Source organism: Bos indicus, chromosome 22 (genome assembly GCF_029378745.1).
Source record: "Bos indicus isolate NIAB-ARS_2022 breed Sahiwal x Tharparkar chromosome 22, NIAB-ARS_B.indTharparkar_mat_pri_1.0, whole genome shotgun sequence".
NCBI classification, from domain to species: Eukaryota; Metazoa; Chordata; class Mammalia; order Artiodactyla; family Bovidae; genus Bos; species Bos indicus.
In genome coordinates, this window is record NC_091781.1 from 51,510,447 (window position 1) to 51,537,449 (window position 27,003).

General features: G+C 52.7%; 4 protein-coding genes and 1 long non-coding RNA gene across 7 annotated transcripts; 1 reads left to right on the forward strand and 4 right to left on the reverse strand.

Moving 5' to 3' along the window:
• Positions 1-366: 366 nt before the first annotated feature.
• On the reverse strand, positions 367-1,755 carry LOC109575975 (cathelicidin-4). Its single transcript, XM_019984236.2, has 4 exons — positions 1,530-1,755; positions 1,319-1,426; positions 1,111-1,182; positions 367-502 (listed from the first exon to the last, which is right to left on the reverse strand). The coding sequence occupies exons 1-4, from the start codon at positions 1,734-1,736 to the stop codon at positions 446-448; spliced, it is 444 nt and encodes a 147-aa protein (XP_019839795.2). The 5' UTR covers positions 1,737-1,755; the 3' UTR covers positions 367-445.
• LOC139178645 (uncharacterized) lies at positions 1,721-26,974 on the forward strand. The gene is made up of 3 exons (XR_011563053.1): positions 1,721-5,405; positions 18,722-23,026; positions 23,403-26,974. It is a non-coding gene; the product is annotated as an uncharacterized lncRNA (long non-coding RNA).
• On the reverse strand, positions 6,685-8,109 carry LOC139178642 (cathelicidin-4). Its single transcript, XM_070776765.1, has 4 exons — positions 7,873-8,109; positions 7,662-7,769; positions 7,453-7,524; positions 6,685-6,846 (listed from the first exon to the last, which is right to left on the reverse strand). Exons 1-4 carry the CDS (start codon positions 8,068-8,070, stop codon positions 6,790-6,792), a joined length of 435 nt encoding a protein of 144 aa, XP_070632866.1. The 5' UTR covers positions 8,071-8,109; the 3' UTR covers positions 6,685-6,789.
• Positions 13,564-17,985, reverse strand: LOC139176073 (cathelicidin-1-like). 3 transcript variants are annotated; one of them, XM_070776760.1, is made up of 4 exons: positions 14,776-15,096; positions 14,555-14,662; positions 14,334-14,405; positions 13,564-13,749 (listed from the first exon to the last, which is right to left on the reverse strand). In XM_070776760.1, the coding sequence occupies exons 1-4, from the start codon at positions 14,971-14,973 to the stop codon at positions 13,660-13,662; spliced, it is 468 nt and encodes a 155-aa protein (XP_070632861.1). In that variant the 5' UTR covers positions 14,974-15,096; the 3' UTR covers positions 13,564-13,659. The 3 variants fall into 3 exon arrangements, with proteins under 3 accessions (XP_070632861.1, XP_070632860.1, XP_070632862.1); XM_070776759.1 differs by lacking the exons at positions 13,564-13,749; positions 14,776-15,096 and adding an exon at positions 17,920-17,985 and having other exon boundaries at positions 14,076-14,405; XM_070776761.1 differs by lacking the exon at positions 13,564-13,749 and having other exon boundaries at positions 14,076-14,405; positions 14,776-15,372.
• Positions 20,117-21,512, reverse strand: LOC139178643 (cathelicidin-4). The gene is made up of 4 exons (XM_070776766.1): positions 21,278-21,512; positions 21,067-21,174; positions 20,859-20,930; positions 20,117-20,251 (listed from the first exon to the last, which is right to left on the reverse strand). The coding sequence occupies exons 1-4, from the start codon at positions 21,473-21,475 to the stop codon at positions 20,195-20,197; spliced, it is 435 nt and encodes a 144-aa protein (XP_070632867.1). The 5' UTR covers positions 21,476-21,512; the 3' UTR covers positions 20,117-20,194.
• Positions 26,975-27,003: the final 29 nt, after the last annotated feature.

Consider the following 27,003-nt stretch of genomic DNA (forward strand, 5'->3'; position numbering starts at 1 on the left):
CCACGTGAGCAGGAACAGCAGCCCCACCAGCTCTGCACCCACGGCAGGTCTCCTTACGTCCTACTGGGTGTTGGAGGAGGAGGGCAGGGGTGGGTGAAGGGCTCGGGAGGGACCCGAGGGTGGGGAGGCAGTTCCTGAGCTCCTGGGGCTGCTGCCTGCCCCGTGCCCTCCTGGAAGGAACAGGGGCCTCAGGCTTCTCTGTGTTCACAGGAGTGATCTCACACACACACATGGACACATACACATAGATGCACACCATATGTGGGGGACCTCCCAGAGTTAGGGATATGGTCCTGATGAGTGGGAGAAGGGGAGACAAGTGAAATTAAAGCCTGGAGGAACCTGTTTTCACAAGAATTTATTTTCACTGTCCAGAAGCCCGAATCTGAACAAATCAGACACTTAAGACTCTTCCCCAGGCTCAGGATCTGACAGCTCTTCTCCATCAACCTCTGCGCCAAGGCCACCATCGCCATTTCCAGGGTAGGATGACACTCTGGAGCTATGAAAAAGGAGGCCACAAGCTTCTTTTGGGACTGACTCATGATTAACACTTGACACCCCCCCCCCCCACACACACACACCTCTACCTTCCTGGGCTGCCCAAGGAGCCTTGCAACCCCAGGTCACGCTCTGGCTGTGACCCTTGGAGCATGTGGTTGAATCTCCATACCACAGACAGAGAGGAAACTGAGGCCCACAGATGGCATGGGGCTTCCCAGGGTCACAAGCACATTCCAGCAAAGCTGGATGAGAGCAGAGGCTGAAAACCCATGACTGCAGTCAGTGTGTCATAAGCTGAGCTCAGTCACAATTCCCTGGAGGGCTTGTGAAAATCCAAATGGCTGGGCCCCACTCCAGTGTCAGATTCAGGAAGTCTGAGTGGGTCCTGAGAATCCATCTCATGTCAGTTCCCAGATGGGAACCCCAGTAGAGAACCACTGCTCGAAGGGAGGCAGCCCCAGGGCTGGAGACCTGGGGCTTAGGGAAGGAGGGGCCAGGGTAGGAGGGCCTCTGTCTGCCCTGGATGGGACAGCGGGTCATTGGTACAGAGGATGTTCCACACACTATCTTCCCTAGAACCCCCCCAGTCCAGAAGGGACCACTCACCTCATTACACTTTAGGTCAAACTGGTCATTGGACGGGTCCAGGGTGACTGTCCCCACACACTGTTTCACCCGCTGGAAGGAGAGGCTCAAGGTCAAGCTGGAATCCCCTGGCCATAACCTCCCAGCCTCACCCCAGAGACAGGAAACCTTCCCAGAAGCTCCCTGTTCAGCTCCCTGGGAAACATTGACCCCAAGCCCCCAGCCTCACCCCTTTCTCCTTGAAGTCACACTGCTCCGCGGGCTGCTGAATCGTCCTGGGGCACACAGTCTCCTTCACCGTGAAGCTCACAGGCTTTCGAGTGCCCAGATCTTCATTCTGGTGACGGATTAAAGCGCGGGGGAAACTGGGTTCAGGCTCATTTTTCCTTCTCTGATCTGTCTCCCTGCCCCTCACCTAGACAGTCCCCTCCCCAACTCACATCCTTGGGAGGTGGGTCTAGCTCCAGGAGGCGGTAGAGATTAGCTTCTGAGGACAGCTCATTGAGCTGATCCACAGCACGAAGCACGGCCTCCCTGTAGCTGAGGGCTTGGGCGCTGGCCGAGGGCACCACTAGTCCCAGCAGCAGTAGCCACAGTGACCACCGCCCCAGTGAGAGGCTGGCCCTCTGGGTCTGCATGGTCCCCATTCTGCCTCCTCCCAGGTGAAGGACCCTCCTTTTATGCTCAGCCTGGGCCCTGATGCAAAGGCTCAACCAGGAGTCTTCCTGACTAGCCCCATCCCTGCCCTCCTCCCACGGCCTGAGGTGGACTTGCCTCAGCCCCTGCTGTTGCTTCATGTGTTTTCGGGCAGTTTGAAGAGAGGCCCCTGTGCAAGGTGAAGAAATGGTTTCTCCATCTCCCTGACAACTTCTTGGTCTCTTCTGGACACCCTGGGGAGTGTCACCGGCAGGTTTGCTCAAAATGGTTGAGTCCTTAGGAGAGGGAGGGAGTCAGAAATCTGTCTTACACCTGCACACCTGACAACAGTTTGAAGGACTTTGCATGCGTGCGTGCTAAGTCACTTCAGCGTGTCCAACTCTTTGTGACCCCATGGATTGGAGTCCACCAGGCTCCTCTGTCCATGGGATTCTCCAGGCAAGAATACTGGAGTGTGTGGCCATGCCCTTCTCCAGGGGATCTTCCCCATCCAGGGATCAAACCCATACGTCTTACATCTCCTAAACCGGCAGGCGAGTTCTTTACCACTAGCTTCACATGGGAAGCCCTTAAAGGAGTATATTCAACAATAAATCTCCTGCTCAAGGCTCTTGGCCAGTAGGCACTCAGCAACTTTCATGAATGATTGACAGTATCATCATGTCTAGAGCCTAGCTCCCCGCCGCCCCCCCACCAAGCCAGTACCGAGGCAGGCATCAAGGCCACACCATCCTGTCCTATGGGCTCAGTTCTCAGCCAGTCAGGAGCTCGGCTCCATCTGTCCCCTCTTCTGGACTCTTCTGATTACTTTCTCAGTCATATATTTCCTATGGCCAGATGCCTGGGCTGTTACCCTGGCACCTCCCCAGCTAAGTATGAGGAAGTGTCATCTGTATCACGACCACAGTTCTTTGTTCTCTCTCACAGTGAAGGCAACCACAGGATGGACAGTCCTCACCAAATAACTAGGTTAGGTTAATGCCTTCTCTTTACGCAGTTTCTAGAGAGTATGTTCCTAGCTCTCCCTGACCACTGTCCGCCCTCCACACCATTGTCTAGGGGGCTTCTGCAAATCACTGATTTGGGTATTTCACCCACCTCCTTGAGCCAGGGGCATTAGGGTCTGGATGCTTGGGTCTCTTTACTGTCCTCACTCCCCACCCTACAGGCCTCAGGTATTGGGTCCCAGGCCACCCCGATCACTCGGGCCCGTCGGAGCCTCCAGCTCATCTCCCAACTGTGCCTCTGGTCCCTCTGCTTGCCCTGGCCTTCCTCCTTGGAAAGGCATCCCTGATCTCTAAGAACACTCAGAATCTCCTCCTCTTGGCTCTCACAGCCCTGAGAAAGTTTCTTCTCATTTGACTCCATGTCCAGTCGTGTGGGTGAGACACCAGGCTTGAGGGCTGGTGCTGGGTGGTAGAGAGAGCACAGATGGGAGCCATAAGCAGCCAAGTGTTAGAGGGGCTCAGGGACCATGAAGCTCATTCTAATAAGGCTTGCCTTGGGATAGCCATGTGACTGGAGGCCAGGGGTAGCTCTTGGCATGTGTTGACCTGTGGGACTCTGAGCAGTTGGCTGGGGCCCCTCGGAAGTGGCAGCTGGATGGAAGGTGCTGGTTACACATCAGCCTTGGAGAGAGAAGGACAGGTGGGCCTTGGTGCAACCTGGTTACACAGCCCAGGTCTTGCCCCAGTGGCCTCTTGGTCAAGCTGTATCCTTTTCCCAAGTCAAAGAAGGAAAGCGAGGTGATTACAATAGAAAATTACTAGCAATACACATGGTTACTGGCTATTAGGTAAGCCTGAAACCCTCCCTGTGCTATCTTGCCTCTGGGCCTTTGCATTGGCTCACACTTCAGACTGAAGTCCCCTCCCCCATCCTCCCTAATTCTGTGTAGGGTCCTCAGTGTGGTCCTTGATGGCACCTCTCATGGTGAGGAGCATGTCTTCCATGCCCTGAGCAACCAGCTTTTCTGGCTTAGTCCTCACAGCCTGTTAGGGCTGAGGTCTTCTCAGGAAAGACAGCACAGCCCTTGTCTCCAGCCAGCATGTCCCCACTCCGCATCTGAACCTTGAGACAGGCGTGCACGTTTCACCCCAACAAACTCTAGTAGGAGCCCTGATCCTGCATTGCCCCCTCCTTTGCTCCTCCCAGCCATCTTTCCTGTCCATGAGACTCTGGGGCAAGGAGAACCAGAATCCAGTCCCAAACAGTGTCCCCAGACCTCTGGGAACACCCACCAGCTCTCTGTGTAGGTCAGTTGATGAGGAAAATGAGACCCACAGGTAAACCATTCAATCAAGGACCCCCCTCACTAGGAAATGGCAGACTCAGCAGGGTGACCCGAACCCTCCCTCAGGGAGGCGCTCTACCCTGGGACGAGGTTAAACCTCACCCCAAAAGCCCTGGAACTGGCATTGCATCCCTGCTTTAGGACTCACTGAGGAGGGAGCTGGGCTCTCATGTCCCCTTCACAGGCAGTCACTTACACAGGCCAAGTGCAGAGGAGACAGAGTATCCCAGGATCTCCTGGGGAGGGGGAAGCTGTGAAGGCAGCTGTGAAGGGACCTGAGAGCCATTACCATCTACCTCCCACAGTCCCAACAGCTGAGGGTCCTCAGGGCGGCCGCCCATTGACAGGATTGAGCAGGACACTAACAATGCCTACTGCCCAGCGCCCCACCCAGAGACCAGCATCCCTCTGGCCCACCTCAACCAAAAGGGTCAAAACTGAACTGTCATCTCCCCACACACACATCTCGTACCTACCCCCAGGCACCGAGCAGCCCGGGACTGTGCTGTCACAACCCACGCCCGCATGGTCCAGCCTGTCAGGGCACCAACCTGCCTTATTTTGTCTTCAGTACCTCATCCCAGGCAGCCCCACACTCTCTCAGCCTCTAGAGAGGCTCCTCCCCCCTCTCGGGGCCACTGCCCTGGCCTGATGCTCAAAGCCATTAATGGAAGGACCTGATATTTGTTCTCTCAGGGAGTAAGAGGTCCAGGGATCGAAGAGCAGACACTCAGAAGCCAATCCCATTAGAAGGCGCTAAGTAGGCCTGCAGACCTCCCTGCCAGGGACCACTTCAGCTCCCAGCTCTAGAATTCAGATGGAACCAATGTAAGCATCCACCCCTTTCTGCTATCAGTGGTTACCTGTACATGCTGGGAGCCTCCTCCGCAGCAAGGAACGTCAGGTAAATGCCAATGTAGAATATGAAAGGACGAGACTGGCCCGAGGCTACAGGTGGGAGGCCATGGGAGCAAGATGGGCAATCATGGGGAACGACTGAAAACAGAGGTGACCTGCACAGATGTCATGTCATCCTGATGAGTGGTCCCTCTCTCCGGTGGGGCTGGGATGTGCCAGCGGTGACGGGCCTAATGTGGACCATCTGCCAGTTTCCATGGTGTAAACATTTTTTCCATGGCTGATTTCAAGCTACCAAGAATGTAACAGCCAGCTCAAAAAACAAAACTGACCATTTCACACTTGGCTCTACCAAGCCTGGATCCTCGGGCACAGACACAACACAGCTCTGAGTTCCCTCAGTACGGCTTCCCCCACAGCATATGACGATGTAGAGAAGACGCACAGGGATCGACTAACCTGTCTGCAATCAACACACCTGCTCACCAAGAGGAGACAAGCCTGACAGGTAACAAAGTAAATGCTCTGTGAGATCCTACCCTATGTCCCTCTCAGACAAGGGAATATGTCTTGGTTCACAGTGGCCCAGAAGGGGACTGAAGGCAAGCCTTTAATCGAAGGAGTTTGTTTGCGAGGTAATTCCAGAAAAAGCCAGCAAAAGTGTAGACAGAGGAGTCAGGGCAGGATGAGTGAGAAGAAGACATGTCAGTAAACAGGCAGTAAAGTGGATGACAGGAGCTCAACCCAGCTGGGGACCTCAGGCAGAGGTGTGATACGTCTGGAGGTGGGCCCCCGAGGGAGTGAGGAAGAGGAGATGTTTTTACCCCAAGTTCTCACTTTTCACTTTCATGCATTGGAGAAGGAAATGGCAACCCACTCCAGTGTTCTTGCCTGGAAAATCCCAGGGAGGGGAGCCTGGTGGGCTTCCGTCTATGGGGTCACACAGAGTCAGGCACGACTGCCGTGACTTAGCAGCAGCAGCCCCCAATTGTTAATTGAAGGTGTTCCCTGATACAAACTCCATAGTGCTTCCTGTCTGCCTCAGAGCAAAGGTCAGCTAGAGAATGGGGAGTGGGCAGGACACGGACAGTGTCTGAAACACACAGGCAAATAGACATGGAATCTCTGTGTCACTCTGTCTCTCACGCCCTCGTGGAGAAATCTTCACCCCGATGAGCAGGATACTTCTTTTTAGTGGTACACATTTTTATACTACGTGATCACTAAACACAAACCCACCCCTGACATCTGAGACCCAGCTGAAGAAACAGTATTGAGTCTAAATGCCACAGAAAAGCCAGGAGGGATGGGCTATTTCAGAATTCAGATTGTCGAGGGCAAGAGGTACGTCCTGGGCGTTGCACCTGCAGGCTTATCCCTGAGACTGAACTTCATCTCTGTGAGTGTTTAACAAGGTGAGCAGCCTGGCCCCTCGTGGACTGTCAGCTCCACGTGAGCAGGAACAGCAGCCCCACCAGCTCTGCACCCACGGCAGGTCTCCTTACGTCCTACTGGGTGTTGGAGGAGGAGGGCAGGGGTGGGTGAAGGGCTCGGGAGGGACCCGAGGGTGGGGAGGCAGTTCCTGAGCTCCTGGGGCTGCTGCCTGCCCCGTGCCCTCCTGGAAGGAACAGGGGCCTCAGGCTTCTCTGTGTTCACAGGAGTGATCTCACACACACACATGGACACATACACATAGATGCACACCATATGTGGGGGACCTCCCAGAGTTAGGGATATGGTCCTGATGAGTGGGAGAAGGGGAGACAAGTGAAATTAAAGCCTGGAGGAACCGTTTTCACAAGAATTTATTTTCACTGTCCAGAAGCCCGAATCTGAACAAATCAGACACTTAAGACTCTTCCCCAGGCTCAGGATCTGACAGCTCTTCTCCATCAACCTCTGCGCCAAGGCCACCATCGCCATTTCCAGGGTAGGATGACACTCTGGAGCTATGAAAAAGGAGGCCGCAAGCTTCTTTTGGGACTGACTCATGATTAACACTTGACACCCCCCCACACACACACCACACCTCTACCTTCCTGGGCTGCCCAAGGAGCCTTGCAACCCCAGGTCACGCTCTGGCTGTGACCCTTGGAGCATGTGGTTGAATCTCCATACCACAGACAGAGAGGAAACTGAGGCCCACAGATGGCATGGGGCTTCCCAGGGTCACAAGCACATTCCAGCAAAGCTGGATGAGAGCAGAGGCTGAAAACCCATGACTGCAGTCAGTGTGTCATAAGCTGAGCTCAGTCACAATTCCCTGGAGGGCTTGTGAAAATCCAAATGGCTGGGCCCCACTCCAGTGTCAGATTCAGGAAGTCTGAGTGGGTCCTGAGAATCCATCTCATGTCAGTTCCCAGATGGGAACCCCAGTAGAGAACCACTGCTCGAAGGGAGGCAGTCCCAGGGCTGGAGACCTGGGGCTTAGGGAAGGAGGGGCCAGGGTAGGAGGGCCTCTGTCTGCCCTGGATGGGACAGCGGGTCATTGGTACAGAGGATGTTCCACACACTATCTTCCCTAGAACCCCCCCAGTCCAGAAGGGACCACTCACCTCATTACAGTTTAGGTCAAACTGGTCATTGGATGGGTCCAGGGTGACTGTCCCCACACACTGTTTCACCCGCTGGAAGGAGAGGCTCAAGGTCAAACTGGAATCCCCTTGGCCATAACCTCCCAGCCTCACCCCAGAGACAGGAAACCTTCCCAGAAGCTCCCTGTTCAGCTCCCTGGGAAACATTGACCCCAAGCCCCCAGCCTCACCCCTTTCTCCTTGAAGTCACACTGCTCCGCGGGCTGCTGAATCGTCCTGGGGCACACAGTCTCCTTCACCGTGAAGCTCACAGGCTTTCGAGTGCCCAGATCTTCATTCTGGTGACGGATTAAAGCGCGGGGGAAACTGGGTTCAGGCTCATTTTTCCTTCTCTGATCTGTCTCCCTGCCCCTCACCTAGACAGTCCCCTCCCCAACTCACATCCTTGGGAGGTGGGTCTAGCTCCAGGAGGCGGTAGAGATTAGCTTCTGAGGACAGCTCATTGAGCTGATCCACAGCACGAAGCACGGCCTCCCTGTAGCTGAGGGCTTGGGCGCTGGCCGAGGGCACCACTAGTCCCAGCAGCAGTAGCCACAGTGACCACCGCCCCAGTGAGAGGCTGGCCCTCTGGGTCTGCATGGTCCCCAGTCTGCCTCCTCCCAGGTGAAGGACCCTCCTTTTATGCTCAGCCTGGGCCCTGATGCAAAGGCTCAACCAGGAGTCTTCCTGACTAGCCCCATCCCTGCCCTCCTCCCACGGCCTGAGGTGGACTTGCCTCAGCCCCTGCTGTTGCTTCATGGGTTTTTGGGCAGTTTGAAGAGAGGCCCCTGTGCAAGGTGAAGAAATGGTTTCTCCATCTCCCTGACAACTTCTTGGTCTCTTCTGGACACCCTGGGGAGTGTCACCGGCAGGTTTGCTCAAAATGGTTGAGTCCTTAGGAGAGGGAGGGAGTCAGAAATCTGTCTTACACCTGCACACCTGACAACAGTTTGAAGGACTTTGCATGCGTGCGTGCTAAGTCACTTCAGCGTGTCCAACTCTTTGTGACCCCATGGATTGGAGTCCACCAGGCTCCTCTGTCCATGGGATTCTCCAGGCAAGAATACTGGAGTGTGTGGCCATGCCCTTCTCCAGGGGATCTTCCCCATCCAGGGATCAAACCCATACGTCTTACATCTCCTAAACCGGCAGGCGAGTTCTTTACCACTAGCTTCACATGGGAAGCCCTTAAAGGAGTATATTCAACAATAAATCTCCTGCTCAAGGCTCTTGGCCAGTAGGCACTCAGCAACTTTCATGAATGATTGACAGTATCATCATGTCTAGAGCCTAGCTCCCCGCCGCCCCCCCACCAAGCCAGTACCGAGGCAGGCATCAAGGCCACACCATCCTGTCCTATGGGCTCAGTTCTCAGCCAGTCAGGAGCTCGGCTCCATCTGTCCCTTCTTCTGGACTCTTCTGATTACTTTCTCAGTCATATATTTCCTATGGCCAGATGCCTGGGCTGTTACCCTGGCACCTCCCCAGCTAAGTATGAGGAAGTGTCATCTGTATCACGACCACAGTTCTTTGTTCTCTCTCACAGTGAAGGCAACCACAGGATGGACAGTCCTCACCAAATAACTAGGTTAGGTTAATGCCTTCTCTTTACGCAGTTTCTAGAGAGTATGTTCCTAGCTCTCCCTGACCACTGTCCGCCCTCCACACCATTGTCTAGGGATCCTGCAAACCACTGATTTGACCGTTTCACCTGCTGCCTTGAGTCAAGGGCAACAAGGTTTGCAGCTTGATGCTCGGTGTTGTCCTCTCCCACTGCCTGCAGGCCTCAGGTGTCAGGCTCCCCTGTCCATCCCAAACACTCAGGCACCTCAGAGCCACATGCTCGTCTCCCATCTCCTCCCCTGACCCCTCTGCTTGCCCTGACCTTCTTCCTTAGGAAGCCTTCACTGATGTCCAAGGAGATTCGGCACCTCATTTATCCTGGGTCCCGCAGCCTTCAGGAAGTCTCCTCTGATTTCACCTCAAGTGAATTCCTGTCCCATGCCCTGTTGGGACACCACGCTGGGGTGGCCAGTGTGCAGGGTTTTGAGAACACAGCTGGCTGAGAGGATAATGGACCAAAGCAATAGACGGGCCACAAGCCAAGAAAGAAATTCTTGTACAAGTTTCAGGAGGAATTGTCATGTAATTGTGAGTTCTGGGTTTGCTATTGGTCTCAGTTTTCCTATGGGACCCTTGGGGACTTGGCCAGGGCCCCTCGTAAGATGGCAGCTGGATGGATAGTGCTGGTTACACACCAGCCTTGGAGAAGGAAGGAGAGGTGGGCCTCTGTGCAACCTGGTTTCACAGTCCAGGTATTTCCCAGTGGCCTCTTGGTCAAACTGTATCTTTTTCCCAACTCAAATGAGGGAAAGGAGATGTTCACAGTAGAAAAGATTTGGCAATACACATGATTACTGCCTACTAGGTAAGCCTGAAACCCTCCCTGTGCCTTCTTGCCTCTGAAACTTTATATTTGCTCATACTTCAGACTGAAGTCCTCTCTCCCATCTTTGCAAGCCCTCAGGATCTCACAGTGAGCCTCTGGGAGACCATGACATTTGAGCAGGAAGTGAGCTGAGCCCATCCAGACATCAACTTCCGGGAGGATGGAGGACTGGGCCCTTCGCACAAGGCCCACATACCTCCCTTTCCTGGGTGCCTCTGTGTTCCCTCCTCACGGACTGGCTTGTCCTAGCGGAGGTCTTCCGTCTTCCCACGGGTGCACTGGGAAGGTAGAAACAGCCCTTCCAGCAGGTCCTCCCAGGTTTTGACGAGTACGTGCTTTGGGAAGTAAAGAAATACGCTACTCAGTTTTATCACTCACAGTGGACTCCAGCTGTGTGTTCCGGTACCAACTCTCCTACCTGCAGTTCTCACTGCCTCAGCAGCACAGACAGGACAGGGCAGGACAAGCATGGGAGGCATCAATACTCTGGCAGGAACGTCTACTGGTTTGAAGCTACCAAGAGCTTAAAATGAAAGTGAAAGTCATTCAGTCGTGTCTGACTCTTTGCAACACTATGGACTGTATGGTCCATGGAATTCTCCAGGCAAGAATACTGGAGTGGGTAGCCTTTCCCTTCCTCAAGGGGTCTTCCCAACCCAGGGATTGAACCAGGATCTCCTGGACTGCAGGAAGATTCTCTACCAGTTGAGCTTCCAGGGAAGCCACCAAGAGCTTAACAAGCAGCTAAAAACAATCCTGACAATAGAACAATTGGCTCTGGCAAGCCTGTATCACTGACACAAACACAACAGAGCCCTCAGTTTCCCTATTGGGTTTCCTCCCACAGGAAGGAGTGATGTAGAGTGAGACACATGAGGTTCCTTTCAGTTCAGTCAGTTCAGTTGCTCAGTCATGTTCAACTCTTTGCAACCCCATGGACTGCAGCATGCCAGGCTTTTCTGTCCATCAACAACTCCCGAAGCTTGCTCAAACTCATGTCCATTGAGCCGGTGATGCCATCCAACCATCTCATCCCCTGTCATCCCCTTCTCCTCCTGCCTTCCATCTCTCCCAGCATCAGGGTCTTTTCCAATGACTCAGTTCATTGTGTAGGGTGGCCAACGTATTTGAGCTTCAGCTTCAGCATCAGTCCTTCCAATGAATATGCACACTGATTTTCTTTAGGATTGACTGGTTGGACCTCCTTGCAGTCCAAGGGACTCTCAAGAGTCTTCTTCAACACCACAGTCCAAAAGCATCAATTCTTTGGCGCTCAGCTTTCTTTATGGTCCCATCTCAAATTCATACATAACTACTGGAAAAAGCATAGCTTTGCCTAGATGGACCTTTGTCGGCAAAGTAATGTCTTTGTTTTTTAATATGCTGTCTAGGTTTGTCATAGCATCTTTTCCAAAGAGCAAGCATCTTTTAATTTCATGGCTGCAGTCACCATCTGCAGCGATTTTGGAGCCCAAGAAAATAAAGTCTGACACTGTTTCCATTATTTCCCCAATTATTTGCCAGGAAGTGATAGGACTGGATGCCATGATCTCAGTTTTTTAAATGTTGAGTTTTAAGTCAGCTTTTTCATTCTCCTCTTTCACTTTCATCAAGAGGCTCTTTAGTTCTGCTTCGCTTTCTGCCATAAGGGCAGTGTCATCTGCATATCTGAGGTTATTGATATTTCTCCCAGCAATCTTGATTCCAGTTTGTGCTTCATCCAGCATTGAATCCAGCATTTCTCATGATGTACTCTGCATATAAGTTAAATAAACAGGGTGACAATATACATCCTTGACGCACTCCTTTCCCAACTTGGAACCAGTCCATCGTTCCATGTCCGGTTCTAACTGTTGCTTCTTGACCTGCATACAGATTTCTCAGGAGGCAGATAAAGTGGTCTGGTATTCCCATCTCTTTAAGAATTTTCCAGTCTGTTGTGGTGATCCACACAGTCAAAGGCTTTGGCGTAATCAATAAAGCAGAAGTAAATATTTTTCTGGAACTCTCCTGCTTTTCCAATGATCCAGAAAATGTTGACAATTTGATCTCTGCTTCTTCAGCCTTTTTTAAATCCAGCTTGAGCATCTGGAAGTTCTCAGTTCACATACTGTTGAAGCCTCACTTGGAGAATTTTGAGCATTACTTTACTAGTGTGTGAGATGAGTGCAATTGTGTGGTAGTTGGAACATTCTTTGGCATTGCCTTTCTTTGGGGTTGGAATGAAAATGGACCTTTTCCAGTCCTGAGGCCACTGCTGAGTTTTCCAAATTTGCTGGCATATTGAGTGCAGCATTTTAACAGCATCATCCTTTAGGATTTGAAATAGCTCAACTGGAATTCCATCACCTCCACTAGCTTTGTTCTTAGTGATGTTCCCTAAGGCCCACTTGACTTCGCATTCCAAGATGTCTGGCTCTAGGTGAGTTATCACACCATCCTGATTATCTGGGTCATGAAGATCTTTTTTGTATAGTTCTTCTGTGTATTCTTGCCGCCTCTTCTTAATATTTTCTGCTTGTTAGGTCCATACCATTTCTGTCCTTTATAGTACCCATCTTTGCATGAAATGTTCCCTTGGTATCTCTAATTTTCTTGAAGGGATCTCCAGTCTTTCCCATTCTATTGTTTTCCTCTAACCTTCCTGATTCAGCCCCACCTGTTCACCAAGAGGAGCCAAGCCTGACAGGTAGCAGAGTACATGCTCTGTGAGATCCTGCCCTCTGTCCCTCTCAGAGAAAGGAATCTGTGTCTTGGTTCAGGCTGACCCAGAAGCAGACCTAAGACAAGCATTTAGCAGAAGTAGTTTGTTTGGGAGGCAATTCCAGAAACCTCGAGCAGGGATGTAGAGACATGAGACAGGGTAGGACCTGAGTCAGAAGAGTACGTTCAATGAAGAGGTCACTGAAGTGCATGGCTGAGACTAAAGCCAGTTGGGGACCTCAGACAGAGGTGTGACACATCTGGGAGTGGAACACCCAAGGAGGGAGAAAGAAGAGATGTTTTTCCATCAAGTTCCCCCAATGGTTAGTTGAAGCTACTCCCTGGATTCAAACTCCCCAGGGCTACCATCTGCCCCAGAGCAAAGGTCAGCTAGAAAATGGGGAGCGGGCAGGACATGGGCAGTGTCTGATCAGAGGCAAACAGTGATGTGATCTGTGTGTCACTCACAGAGACGCAGTTCAGTCTCAGGGCTGAGCCTGCAGGTGCAATGCCCAGAACAGTCTCTGTGAGTGTTTAACAAGGTGGGAAGCCTGGCCCCTCGTGGACTGTCAGCTCCATGTGAGCAGGAGCAGCATTCCCACCAGCACTGCACACACAGCAGGTCTCCTTAGGTCCTACTGGGTGTTGGAGGAGGAGGGCAGAGTGGGGCGGGTGAAGTGTTCGGGAGGCGCCCAAGGATGGAGACGCTGTCCTGGAGCTCCTGAGGCTACTGCCTCCCGCGTGGAAGGAACAGGGCCCTCACCCTTCTCTGTGTTCACAGGAGTGATCTCACACACACATACACTCATGGACACACACACAGACACATAGACACACACACACACGGGTACACACACACGAGACATGAAATAGTTCAAGATTCTTTCTTGATAACTGTGAGGAGAGGAGACAATGAAATTGAGACCTGGAGGATATCATGTCACAAGAATTTATTTTTCAGATCCAGTAGCTTGAGGCAGAGTAAGAAAACCCTTAGGACTCTTTGCTGGCTTATGACAGAAATCTACAAGAGCTGATTATCTGCAAACCCTTAACACTACAATGCGACATAATCGGGCTGCCTGTGGTGGTGCCCATGGCTGCTTTGTAATCCTGATGCTCCGGTGCTGTGAAACAAGAAAAACACAGGTTGCTTGTTGGTACGGCATCACCATCAACCCAAGATCCCTCCCCACCTGGCCCTTCCTGTTTCAGGGTCACACCAGGATCCTCAGGCACAAGTTCACCTCTGGCTGTGATATTTGGAGCATGAGGTGGAATCCCCACACTCAGAAATAGATGAAGAGACTAAAGGAAGACAAGGGCTTCCCAGAGTCACAAGCCCATCCCAGCAAAGCTGGAAGAGAGCAGAGGTTGAGGGCTCGTGACTCTCAAAACTTTAGCACAGTCAGAATCCCTGGAAGTCCTGGGAAAAGACAAATGGTCAGACCCCACCCCAGAGTCCAACTCAGGTGGCCTGAGTGGGGCTGAGAATCTGCCTTTCTGACAAGTTCTCTGGGTGGGGACCCCAGGAGAGAACCACTGCTCTAAGGGACACACAGCCAGGACGGGAGATCTGGGGCTCGGGGAGGGAGGGGGCAGGGTAGGAGAGTCTTTCTCTGCCCTGGATGGGGCAGTGGGTCATTGGTCCAAAGGAAGTTCCACAACCCACCACCACAGCAGTTGCCACAGTACAGAAGGGGCCACTTACATTATTACAGGTGATGTCGAAGTTACCCCTGACCTGGTCCAGGGTGACTGTCCCCTCACAGCGTTTCAGCAGCTGGAAGGGGAGGCTCAAGGTCAAAGTGGAACCACCCACCCCCAGGCCATAAGCTCCCAGCCTCACACCAGGGGCTGGGAACCTTGCTCGAAGCCCCCTGTTCAGCAATCTGGGAAGCAGCCTCCTGTGCCCCCAGCCCCCAGGCTCACCCCATTCTCCTTGAAGTCACACTGCTCGGGGGGCTGCTGGGTGGTCCTGGAGCACACGGTCTCCTTCACCCTGAAGCTCACCCGCTTCGGGCTGTCTGGGTCTTCATCCTGCTCGAGGATCAGAGTGGGGAGACTGGGCTTGGGCTCAGGCTTCCTTCTCTGCTCTGTGTCTCTGCTCCTCCACCCAGAGGGTCCCTTCCCCAGCCCCCTCCCTGACTTACATCCTGAGGAGGCTGGTCCAGCTCGAGAAGACGGTAAATGTTAGGTTCTGAGGATTGCTCATTGAGCTGATCCACAGCACGAAGCACGGCCTCCCTGTAGCTGAGGGCCTGGGCGCTGGCCGAGGGCAGCGCTAGTCCCAGCAGCAGCAGCCACAGTGACCACCGTCCCAGGGAGAGGCTGGCCCTCGGGGTCTCCATGGTGCCCAGTCTGCCTCCTCCCACCTGAGGGACCCTCCTTTTATGCTCAGCCTGGGCCTGATGCAAAGACTCAACCTGACCCGCCCCATCCCTGGCCTCCTCCCAGGTGCGAGGTGGACTTGACTCAGGCTTTGCTGTTGCTTCATTGGATTTCTGGGCAGTGGTCAGGGAGGCCCCTGTGCAAGGTGACGAAAGGGTTTCTCCATCTCCCTGACAATATCTCGGCCTCTCCTGGGGTCCGTGGGAAGTGTCACAGGCACGGTTGCTCAAAGGGGTTGAGTCCTTGAGGAGAGGGAGGGACCAGGCACTGTCTACATCCCCTCTGAGTCCACACCATGGGCTCCTGAGGATCCGGGGTAAAGGAGTGTATTCAGCAGTCAGCCTCCACCTCTTGGCACTGCCTGGAACCCAGTAGAGGGTCACTTGACATTTGGTGAGTGGATGACAGTACTACATCTCAAGATGTACACACCAGCCAGTCCCTAGGTAGACACAGGGCCACACCATCGTCTCTGTGTCCAGCCCTCATACAGTGAGCTCCATTTGTCTCCTCTCCTGGATTCCTCTGCATTGCTCTTCTCAGTCTAAAAATGTCCTGGCCCCAGAACCTACCAAACCTGGCCTATTGCTTTGGCTGCCTCTCATCTGCCCTGAGAAATGGTCATCTGCACGCTTCTTTGCTCTATTTCACCCTCAGGCCATCGCAGGCTGGACAGCCCTCCCTAAGTACAGGGGCCGCACTAAAGCCTTATCTTTATCTTCACAGGCTGCAGAGTCCATCTGTCCTCCAAACACTGATTCTCCCCTGTCGCTTCTCTCCTGGGTCCCCTCCTCTGTGGGTTCTGCTGAGTCTCCTCCAGGGAGTCTCCTCTTAGGAGGCAGGGCTGGCTCGGGTGCATCCGGGCTGCTTCTCCTCTCAGTTCTCACATGTTCCAGGGGCTGTCCCTTCCCTTTTCAAGACACGAGTTCTCGTGCACACATGGCTCTGGGTTCAAGACTCCCATGAACACCCTGGTTGTCCGCACTGAGCTGTTGGCTGGGTGCTGCCGCAGGACCCTGAGCTGGAAGCCTGGGAGCCCTACCTGCTCCTTCTGCCTGAGGACACTCCTAGACCTCGTACCACTCCTTCCCTGGTCCTACCCCGTCTTCTCTCCTCCAACGGGGAGCCAGAATGCCCAAAGTCCTCCTCTGTGTTCCTGGCTCTCCCCTGACCACTGTCCACCCTCCATACCATTGTCTAGGGGGCTTCTGCAAATCACTGATTTGGGTATTTCACCCACCTCCTTGAGCCAGGGGCATTAGGGTCTGGATGCTTGGGTCTCTTTACTGTCCTCACTCCCCACCCTACAGGCCTCAGGTATTGGGTCCCAGGCCACCCCGATCACTCGGGCCCGTCGGAGCCTCCAGCTCACCTCCCAACTGTGCCTCTGGTCCCTCTGCTTGCCCTGGCCTTCCTCCTTGGAAAGGCATCCCTGATCTCTAAGAACACTCAGAATCTCCTCCTCTTGGCTCTCACAGCCCTGAAAAAGTTTCTTCTCATTTGACTCCATGTCCAGTCATGTGGGTGAGACACCAGGCTTGAGGGCTGGTGCTGGGTGGTAGAGAGAGCACAGATGGGAGCCATAAGCAGCCAAGTGTTAGAGGGGCTCAGGGACCATGAAGCTAATTCTAATAAGGCTTGCCTTGGGATAGCCATGTGACTGGAGGCCAGGGGTAGCTCTTGGCATGTGTTGACCTTTGGGACTCTGGGCTGGGGCCCCTCGGAAGTGGCAGCTGGATGGAAGGTGCTGGTTACACATCAGCCTTGGAGAGAGAAGGACAGGTGGGCCTTGGTGCAACCTGGTTACACAGCCCAGGTCTTGCCCCAGTGGCCTCTTGGTCAAGCTGTATCCTTTTCCCAAGTCAAAGAAGGAAAGCGAGGTGATTACAATAGAAAATTACTAGCAATACACATGGTTACTGGCTATTAGGTAAGCCTGAAACCCTCCCTGTGCTATCTTGCCTCTGGGCCTTTGCATTGGCTCACACTTCAGACTGAAGTCCCCTCCCCATCCTCCCTAATTCTGTGTAGGGTCCTCAGTGTGGTCCTTGATGGCACCTCTCATGGTGAGGAGCATGTCTTCCATGCCCTGAGCAACCAGCTTTTCTGGCTTAGTCCTCACAGCCTGTTAGGGCTGAGGTCTTCTCAGGAAAGACAGCACAGCCCTTGTCTCCAGCCAGCATGTCCCCGCTCCGCATCTGAACCTTGAGACACCCGCGTGCACGTTTCACCCCAACAAACTCTAGTAGGAGCCCTGATCCTGCATTGCCCCCTCCTTTGCTCCTCCCAGCCATCTTTCCTGTCCATGAGACTCTGGGGCAAGGAGAACCAGAATCCAGTCCCAAACAGTGCCCCCAGACCTCTGGGAACACCCACCAGCTCTCTGTGTAGGTCAGTTGATGAGGAAAATGAGACCCACAGGTAAACCATTCAATCAAGGACCCCCCCTCACTAGGAAATGGCAGACTCAGCAGGGTGACCCGAACCCTCCCTCAGGGAGGCGCTCTACCCTGGGACGAGGTTAAACCTCACCCCAAAAGCCCTGGAACTGGCATTGCATCCCTGCTTTAGGACTCACTGAGGAGGGAGCTGGGCTCTCATGTCCCCTTCACAGGCAGTCACTTACACAGGCCAAGTGCAGAGGAGACAGAGTATCCCAGGATCTCCTGGGGAGGGGGAAGCTGTGAAGGCAGCTGTGAAGGGACCTGAGAGCCATTACCATCTACCTCCCACAGTCCCAACAGCTGAGGGTCCTCAGGGCGGCCGCCCATTGACAGGATTGAGCAGGACACTAACAATGCCTACTGCCCAGCGCCCCACCCAGAGACCAGCATCCCTCTGGCCCACCTCAACCAAAAGGGTCAAAACTGAACTGTCATCTCCCCACACACACATCTCGTACCTACCCCCAGGCACCGAGCAGCCCGGGACTGTGCTGTCACAACCCACGCCCGCATGGTCCAGCCTGTCAGGGCACCAACCTGCCTTATTTTGTCTTCAGTACCTCATCCCAGGCAGCCCCACACTCTCTCAGCCTCTAGAGAGGCTCCTCCCCCCTCTCGGGGCCACTGCCCTGGCCTGATGCTCAAAGCCATTAATGGAAGGACCTGATATTTGTTCTCTCAGGGAGTAAGAGGTCCAGGGATCGAAGAGCAGACACTCAGAAGCCAATCCCATTAGAAGGCGCTAAGTAGGCCTGCAGACCTCCCTGCCAGGGACCACTTCAGCTCCCAGCTCTAGGATTCAGATGGAACCAATGTAAGCATCCACCCCTTTCTGCTATCAGTGGTTACCTGTACATGCTGGGAGCCTCCTCCGCAGCAAGGAACGTCAGGTAAATGCCAATGTAGAATATGAAAGGACGAGACTGGCCCGAGGCTACAGGTGGGAGGCCATGGGAGCAAGATGGGCAATCATGGGGAACGACTGAAAACAGAGGTGACCTGCACAGATGTCATGTCATCCTGATGAGTGGTCCCTCTCTCCGGTGGGGCTGGGATGTGCCAGCGGTGACGGGCCTAATGTGGACCATCTGCCAGTTTCCATGGTGTAAACATTTTTTCCATGGCTGATTTCAAGCTACCAAGAATGTAACAGCCAGCTCAAAAAACAAAACTGACCATTTCACACTTGGCTCTACCAAGCCTGGATCCTCGGGCACAGACACAACACAGCTCTGAGTTCCCTCAGTACGGCTTCCCCCCACAGCATATGACAATGTAGAGAAGACGCACAGGGATCGACTAACCTGTCTGCAATCAACACACCTGCTCACCAAGAGGAGACAAGCCTGACAGGTAACAAAGTAAATGCTCTGTGAGATCCTACCCTATGTCCCTCTCAGACAAGGGAATATGTCTTGGTTCACAGTGGCCCAGAAGGGGACTGAAGGCAAGCCTTTAATCGAAGGAGTTTGTTTGCGAGGTAATTCCAGAAAAAGCCAGCAAAAGTGTAGACAGAGGAGTCAGGGCAGGATGAGTGAGAAGAAGACATGTCAGTAAACAGGCAGTAAAGTGGATGACAGGAGCTCAACCCAGCTGGGGACCTCAGGCAGAGGTGTGATACGTCTGGAGGTGGGCCCCCGAGGGAGTGAGGAAGAGGAGATGTTTTTACCCCAAGTTCTCACTTTTCACTTTCATGCATTGGAGAAGGAAATGGCAACCCACTCCAGTGTTCTTGCCTGGAAAATCCCAGGGAGGGGAGCCTGGTGGGCTTCCGTCTATGGGGTCACACAGAGTCGGGCATGACTGCCGTGACTTAGCAGCAGCAGCCCCCAATTGTTAATTGAAAGTGTTCCCTGATACAAACTCCATAGTGCTTCCTGTCTGCCTCAGAGCAAAGGTCAGCTAGAGAATGGGGAGTGGGCAGGACACGGACAGTGTCTGAAACACACAGGCAAATAGACATGGAATCTCTGTGTCATTCTGTCTCTCACGCCCTCGTGGAGAAATCTTCACCCCGATGAGCAGGATACTTCTTTTTAGTGGTACACATTTTTATACTACGTGATCACTAAACACAAACCCACCCCTGACATCTGAGACCCAGCTGAAGAAACAGTATTGAGTCTAAATGCCACAGAAAAGCCAGGAGGGATGGGCTATTTCAGAATTCAGATTGTCGAGGGCAAGAGGTACGTCCTGGGCGTTGCACCTGCAGGCTTATCCCTGAGACTGAACTTCATCTCTGTGAGTGTTTAACAAGGTGAGCAGCCTGGCCCCTCGTGGACTGTCAGCTCCACGTGAGCAGGAACAGCAGCCCCACCAGCTCTGCACCCACGGCAGGTCTCCTTACGTCCTACTGGGTGTTGGAGGAGGAGGGCAGGGGTGGGTGAAGGGCTCGGGAGGGACCCGAGGGTGGGGAGGCAGTTCCTGAGCTCCTGGGGCTGCTGCCTGCCCCGTGCCCTCCTGGAAGGAACAGGGGCCTCAGGCTTCTCTGTGTTCACAGGAGTGATCTCACACACACACATGGACACATACACATAGATGCACACCATATGTGGGGGACCTCCCAGAGTTAGGGATATGGTCCTGATGAGTGGGAGAAGGGGAGACAAGTGAAATTAAAGCCTGGAGGAACCGTCTTCACAAGAATTTATTTTCACTGTCCAGAAGCCCGAATCTGAACAAATCAGACACTTAAGACTCTTCCCCAGGCTCAGGATCTGACAGCTCTTCTCCATCAACCTCTGCGCCAAGGCCACCATCGCCATTTCCAGGGTAGGATGACACTCTGGAGCTATGAAAAAGGAGGCCGCAAGCTTCTTTTGGGACTGACTCATGATTAACACTTGACACCCCCCCCACACACACACCACACCTCTACCTTCCTGGGCTGCCCAAGGAGCCTTGCAACCCCAGGTCACGCTCTGGCTGTGACCCTTGGAGCATGTGGTTGAATCTCCATACCACAGACAGAGAGGAAACTGAGGCCCACAGATGGCATGGGGCTTCCCAGGGTCACAAGCACATTCCAGCAAAGCTGGATGAGAGCAGAGGCTGAAAACCCATGACTGCAGTCAGTGTGTCATAAGCTGAGCTCAGTCACAATTCCCTGGAGGGCTTGTGAAAATCCAAATGGCTGGGCCCCACTCCAGTGTCAGATTCAGGAAGTCTGAGTGGGTCCTGAGAATCCATCTCATGTCAGTTCCCAGATGGGAACCCCAGTAGAGAACCACTGCTCGAAGGGAGGCAGCCCCAGGGCTGGAGACCTGGGGCTTAGGGAAGGAGGGGCCAGGGTAGGAGGGCCTCTGTCTGCCCTGGATGGGACAGCGGGTCATTGGTACAGAGGATGTTCCACACACTATCTTCCCTAGAACCCCCCCAGTCCAGAAGGGACCACTCACCTCATTACAGTTTAGGTCAAACTGGTCATTGGATGGGTCCAGGGTGACTGTCCCCACACACTGTTTCACCCGCTGGAAGGAGAGGCTCAAGGTCAAACTGGAATCCCCTGGCCATAACCTCCCAGCCTCACCCCAGAGACAGGAAACCTTCCCAGAAGCTCCCTGTTCAGCTCCCTGGGAAACATTGACCCCAAGCCCCCAGCCTCACCCCTTTCTCCTTGAAGTCACACTGCTCCGCGGGCTGCTGAATCGTCCTGGGGCACACAGTCTCCTTCACCGTGAAGCTCACAGGCTTTCGAGTGCCCAGATCTTCATTCTGGTGACGGATTAAAGCGCGGGGGAAACTGGGTTCAGGCTCATTTTTCCTTCTCTGATCTGTCTCCCTGCCCCTCACCTAGACAGTCCCCTCCCCAACTCACATCCTTGGGAGGTGGGTCTAGCTCCAGGAGGCGGTAGAGATTAGCTTCTGAGGACAGCTCATTGAGCTGATCCACAGCACGAAGCACGGCCTCCCTGTAGCTGAGGGCTTGGGCGCTGGCCGAGGGCACCACTAGTCCCAGCAGCAGTAGCCACAGTGACCACCGCCCCAGTGAGAGGCTGGCCCTCTGGGTCTGCATGGTCCCCAGTCTGCCTCCTCCCAGGTGAAGGACCCTCCTTTTATGCTCAGCCTGGGCCCTGATGCAAAGGCTCAACCAGGAGTCTTCCTGACTAGCCCCATCCCTGCCCTCCTCCCACGGCCTGAGGTGGACTTGCCTCAGCCCCTGCTGTTGCTTCATGGGTTTTTGGGCAGTTTGAAGAGAGGCCCCTGTGCAAGGTGAAGAAATGGTTTCTCCATCTCCCTGACAACTTCTTGGTCTCTTCTGGACACCCTGGGGAGTGTCACCAGCAGGTTTGCTCAAAATGGTTGAGTCCTTAGGAGAGGGAGGGAGTCAGAAATCTGTCTTACACCTGCACACCTGACAACAGTTTGAAGGACTTTGCATGCGTGCGTGCTAAGTCACTTCAGCGTGTCCAACTCTTTGTGACCCCATGGATTGGAGTCCACCAGGCTCCTCTGTCCATGGGATTCTCCAGGCAAGAATACTGGAGTGTGTGGCCATGCCCTTCTCCAGGGGATCTTCCCCATCCAGGGATCAAACCCATACGTCTTACATCTCCTAAACCGGCAGGCGAGTTCTTTACCACTAGCTTCACATGGGAAGCCCTTAAAGGAGTATATTCAACAATAAATCTCCTGCTCAAGGCTCTTGGCCAGTAGGCACTCAGCAACTTTCATGAATGATTGACAGTATCATCATGTCTAGAGCCTAACTCCCCGCCGCCCCCCCACCAAGCCAGTACCGAGGCAGGCATCAAGGCCACACCATCCTGTCCTATGGGCTCAGTTCTCAGCCAGTCAGGAGCTCGGCTCCATCTGTCCCCTCTTCTGGACTCTTCTGATTACTTTCTCAGTCATATATTTCCTATGGCCAGATGCCTGGGCTGTTACCCTGGCACCTCCCCAGCTAAGTATGAGGAAGTGTCATCTGTATCACGACCACAGTTCTTTGTTCTCTCTCACAGTGAAGGCAACCACAGGATGGACAGTCCTCACCAAATAACTAGGTTAGGTTAATGCCTTCTCTTTACGCAGTTTCTAGAGAGTATGTTCCTAGCTCTCCCTGACCACTGTCCGCCCTCCACACCATTGTCTAGGGATCCTGCAAACCACTGATTTGACCGTTTCACCTGCTGCCTTGAGTCAAGGGCAACAAGGTTTGCAGCTTGATGCTCGGTGTTGTCCTCTCCCACTGCCTGCAGGCCTCAGGTGTCAGGCTCCCCTGTCCATCCCAAACACTCAGGCACCTCAGAGCCACATGCTCGTCTCCCATCTCCTCCCCTGACCCCTCTGCTTGCCCTGACCTTCTTCCTTAGGAAGCCTTCACTGATGTCCAAGGAGATTCGGCACCTCATTTATCCTGGGTCCCGCAGCCTTCAGGAAGTCTCCTCTGATTTCACCTCAAGTGAATTCCTGTCCCATGCCCTGTTGGGACACCACGCTGGGGTGGCCAGTGTGCAGGGTTTTGAGAACACAGCTGGCTGAGAGGATAATGGACCAAAGCAATAGACGGGCCACAAGCCAAGAAAGAAATTCTTGTACAAGTTTCAGGAGGAATTGTCATGTAATTGTGAGTTCTGGGTTTGCTATTGGTCTCAGTTTTCCTATGGGACCCTTGGGGACTTGGCCAGGGCCCCTCGTAAGATGGCAGCTGGATGGATAGTGCTGGTTACACACCAGCCTTGGAGAAGGAAGGAGAGGTGGGCCTCTGTGCAACCTGGTTTCACAGTCCAGGTATTTCCCAGTGGCCTCTTGGTCAAACTGTATCTTTTTCCCAACTCAAATGAGGGAAAGGAGATGTTCACAGTAGAAAAGATTTGGCAATACACATGATTACTGCCTACTAGGTAAGCCTGAAACCCTCCCTGTGCCTTCTTGCCTCTGAAACTTTATATTTGCTCATACTTCAGACTGAAGTCCTCTCTCCCATCTTTGCAAGCCCTCAGGATCTCACAGTGAGCCTCTGGGAGACCATGACATTTGAGCAGGAAGTGAGCTGAGCCCATCCAGACATCAACTTCCGGGAGGATGGAGGACTGGGCCCTTCGCACAAGGCCCACATACCTCCCTTTCCTGGGTGCCTCTGTGTTCCCTCCTCACGGACTGGCTTGTCCTAGCGGAGGTCTTCCGTCTTCCCACGGGTGCACTGGGAAGGTAGAAACAGCCCTTCCAGCAGGTCCTCCCAGGTTTTGACGAGTACGTGCTTTGGGAAGTAAAGAAATACGCTACTCAGTTTTATCACTCACAGTGGACTCCAGCTGTGTGTTCCGGTACCAACTCTCCTACCTGCAGTTCTCACTGCCTCAGCAGCACAGACAGGACAGGGCAGGACAAGCATGGGAGGCATCAATACTCTGGCAGGAACGTCTACTGGTTTGAAGCTACCAAGAGCTTAAAATGAAAGTGAAAGTCATTCAGTCGTGTCTGACTCTTTGCAACACTATGGACTGTATGGTCCATGGAATTCTCCAGGCAAGAATACTGGAGTGGGTAGCCTTTCCCTTCCTCAAGGGGTCTTCCCAACCCAGGGATTGAACCAGGATCTCCTGGACTGCAGGAAGATTCTCTACCAGTTGAGCTTCCAGGGAAGCCACCAAGAGCTTAACAAGCAGCTAAAAACAATCCTGACAATAGAACAATTGGCTCTGGCAAGCCTGTATCACTGACACAAACACAACAGAGCCCTCAGTTTCCCTATTGGGTTTCCTCCCACAGGAAGGAGTGATGTAGAGTGAGACACATGAGGTTCCTTTCAGTTCAGTCAGTTCAGTTGCTCAGTCATGTTCAACTCTTTGCAACCCCATGGACTGCAGCATGCCAGGCTTTTCTGTCCATCAACAACTCCCGAAGCTTGCTCAAACTCATGTCCATTGAGCCGGTGATGCCATCCAACCATCTCATCCCCTGTCATCCCCTTCTCCTCCTGCCTTCCATCTCTCCCAGCATCAGGGTCTTTTCCAATGACTCAGTTCATTGTGTAGGGTGGCCAACGTATTTGAGCTTCAGCTTCAGCATCAGTCCTTCCAATGAATATGCACACTGATTTTCTTTAGGATTGACTGGTTGGACCTCCTTGCAGTCCAAGGGACTCTCAAGAGTCTTCTTCAACACCACAGTCCAAAAGCATCAATTCTTTGGCGCTCAGCTTTCTTTATGGTCCCATCTCAAATTCATACATAACTACTGGAAAAAGCATAGCTTTGCCTAGATGGACCTTTGTCGGCAAAGTAATGTCTTTGTTTTTTAATATGCTGTCTAGGTTTGTCATAGCATCTTTTCCAAAGAGCAAGCATCTTTTAATTTCATGGCTGCAGTCACCATCTGCAGCGATTTTGGAGCCCAAGAAAATAAAGTCTGACACTGTTTCCATTATTTCCCCAATTATTTGCCAGGAAGTGATAGGACTGGATGCCATGATCTCAGTTTTTTAAATGTTGAGTTTTAAGTCAGCTTTTTCATTCTCCTCTTTCACTTTCATCAAGAGGCTCTTTAGTTCTGCTTCGCTTTCTGCCATAAGGGCAGTGTCATCTGCATATCTGAGGTTATTGATATTTCTCCCAGCAATCTTGATTCCAGTTTGTGCTTCATCCAGCATTGAATCCAGCATTTCTCATGATGTACTCTGCATATAAGTTAAATAAACAGGGTGACAATATACATCCTTGACGCACTCCTTTCCCAACTTGGAACCAGTCCATCGTTCCATGTCCGGTTCTAACTGTTGCTTCTTGACCTGCATACAGATTTCTCAGGAGGCAGATAAAGTGGTCTGGTATTCCCATCTCTTTAAGAATTTTCCAGTCTGTTGTGGTGATCCACACAGTCAAAGGCTTTGGCGTAATCAATAAAGCAGAAGTAAATATTTTTCTGGAACTCTCCTGCTTTTCCAATGATCCAGAAAATGTTGACAATTTGATCTCTGCTTCTTCAGCCTTTTTTAAATCCAGCTTGAGCATCTGGAAGTTCTCAGTTCACATACTGTTGAAGCCTCACTTGGAGAATTTTGAGCATTACTTTACTAGTGTGTGAGATGAGTGCAATTGTGTGGTAGTTGGAACATTCTTTGGCATTGCCTTTCTTTGGGGTTGGAATGAAAATGGACCTTTTCCAGTCCTGAGGCCACTGCTGAGTTTTCCAAATTTGCTGGCATATTGAGTGCAGCATTTTAACAGCATCATCCTTTAGGATTTGAAATAGCTCAACTGGAATTCCATCACCTCCACTAGCTTTGTTCTTAGTGATGTTCCCTAAGGCCCACTTGACTTCGCATTCCAAGATGTCTGGCTCTAGGTGAGTTATCACACCATCCTGATTATCTGGGTCATGAAGATCTTTTTTGTATAGTTCTTCTGTGTATTCTTGCCGCCTCTTCTTAATATTTTCTGCTTGTTAGGTCCATACCATTTCTGTCCTTTATAGTACCCATCTTTGCATGAAATGTTCCCTTGGTATCTCTAATTTTCTTGAAGGGATCTCCAGTCTTTCCCATTCTATTGTTTTCCTCTAACCTTCCTGATTCAGCCCCACCTGTTCACCAAGAGGAGCCAAGCCTGACAGGTAGCAGAGTACATGCTCTGTGAGATCCTGCCCTCTGTCCCTCTCAGAGAAAGGAATCTGTGTCTTGGTTCAGGCTGACCCAGAAGCAGACCTAAGACAAGCATTTAGCAGAAGTAGTTTGTTTGGGAGGCAATTCCAGAAACCTCGAGCAGGGATGTAGAGACATGAGACAGGGTAGGACCTGAGTCAGAAGAGTACGTTCAATGAAGAGGTCACTGAAGTGCATGGCTGAGACTAAAGCCAGTTGGGGACCTCAGACAGAGGTGTGACACATCTGGGAGTGGAACACCCAAGGAGGGAGAAAGAAGAGATGTTTTTCCATCAAGTTCCCCCAATGGTTAGTTGAAGCTACTCCCTGGATTCAAACTCCCCAGGGCTACCATCTGCCCCAGAGCAAAGGTCAGCTAGAAAACGGGGAGCGGGCAGGACATGGGCAATGTCTGATCAGAGGCAAACAGTGATGTGATCTGTGTGTCACTCACAGAGACGCAGTTCAGTCTCAGGGCTGAGCCTGCAGGTGCAATGCCCAGAACAGTCTCTGTGAGTGTTTAACAAGGTGGGAAGCCTGGCCCCTCGTGGACTGTCAGCTCCATGCGAGCAGGAGCAGCATTCCCACCAGCACTGCACACACAGCAGGTCTCCTTAGGTCCTACTGGGTGTTGGAGGAGGAGGGCAGAGTGGGGCGGGTGAAGTGTTCGGGAGGCGCCCAAGGATGGAGACGCTGTCCTGGAGCTCCTGAGGCTACTGCCTCCCGCGTGGAAGGAACAGGGCCCTCACCCTTCTCTGTGTTCACAGGAGTGATCTCACACACACATACACTCATGGACACACACACAGACACATAGACACACACACACACGGGTACACACACACACGAGACATGAAATAGTTCAAGATTCTTTCTTGATAACTGTGAGGAGAGGAGACAATGAAATTGAGACCTGGAGGATATCATGTCACAAGAATTTATTTTTCAGATCCAGTAGCTTG

What these genes read in the sequence shown, in the direction of transcription:
- LOC109575975 (XM_019984236.2), bottom strand. Translation starts at nt 1,736, where the DNA reads ATGGGGACCATGCAGACCCAGAGGGCCAGCCTCTCACTGGGGCGGTGG. An exon ending in GTGACTTCAAGGAGAAAGGG is followed by an intron (nt 1,183 to 1,318) that starts GTGAGGCTGGGG and finishes CTCTCCTTCCAG; the next exon opens with CGGGTGAAACAGTGTGTGGG. An exon ending in TTGACCTAAAGTGTAATGAG is followed by an intron (nt 503 to 1,110) that starts GTGAGTGGTCCC and finishes CCTTTTTCATAG; the next exon opens with CTCCAGAGTGTCATCCTACC.
- LOC139178642 (XM_070776765.1), bottom strand. Translation starts at nt 8,070, where the DNA reads ATGCAGACCCAGAGGGCCAGCCTCTCACTGGGGCGGTGGTCACTGTGG. An exon ending in TAGACCCACCTCCCAAGGAT is followed by an intron (nt 7,770 to 7,872) that starts GTGAGTTGGGGA and finishes ATCCGTCACCAG; the next exon opens with AATGAAGATCTGGGCACTCG. An exon ending in GTGACTTCAAGGAGAAAGGG is followed by an intron (nt 7,525 to 7,661) that starts GTGAGGCTGGGG and finishes CTCTCCTTCCAG; the next exon opens with CGGGTGAAACAGTGTGTGGG.
- LOC139176073 (XM_070776761.1), bottom strand. Translation starts at nt 14,973, where the DNA reads ATGGAGACCCCGAGGGCCAGCCTCTCCCTGGGACGGTGGTCACTGTGG. An exon ending in TGGACCAGCCTCCTCAGGAT is followed by an intron (nt 14,663 to 14,775) that starts GTAAGTCAGGGA and finishes ATCCTCGAGCAG; the next exon opens with GATGAAGACCCAGACAGCCC. An exon ending in GTGACTTCAAGGAGAATGGG is followed by an intron (nt 14,406 to 14,554) that starts GTGAGCCTGGGG and finishes CTCCCCTTCCAG; the next exon opens with CTGCTGAAACGCTGTGAGGG.
- LOC139178643 (XM_070776766.1), bottom strand. Translation starts at nt 21,475, where the DNA reads ATGCAGACCCAGAGGGCCAGCCTCTCACTGGGGCGGTGGTCACTGTGG. An exon ending in TAGACCCACCTCCCAAGGAT is followed by an intron (nt 21,175 to 21,277) that starts GTGAGTTGGGGA and finishes ATCCGTCACCAG; the next exon opens with AATGAAGATCTGGGCACTCG. An exon ending in TTGACCTAAACTGTAATGAG is followed by an intron (nt 20,252 to 20,858) that starts GTGAGTGGTCCC and finishes CCTTTTTCATAG; the next exon opens with CTCCAGAGTGTCATCCTACC.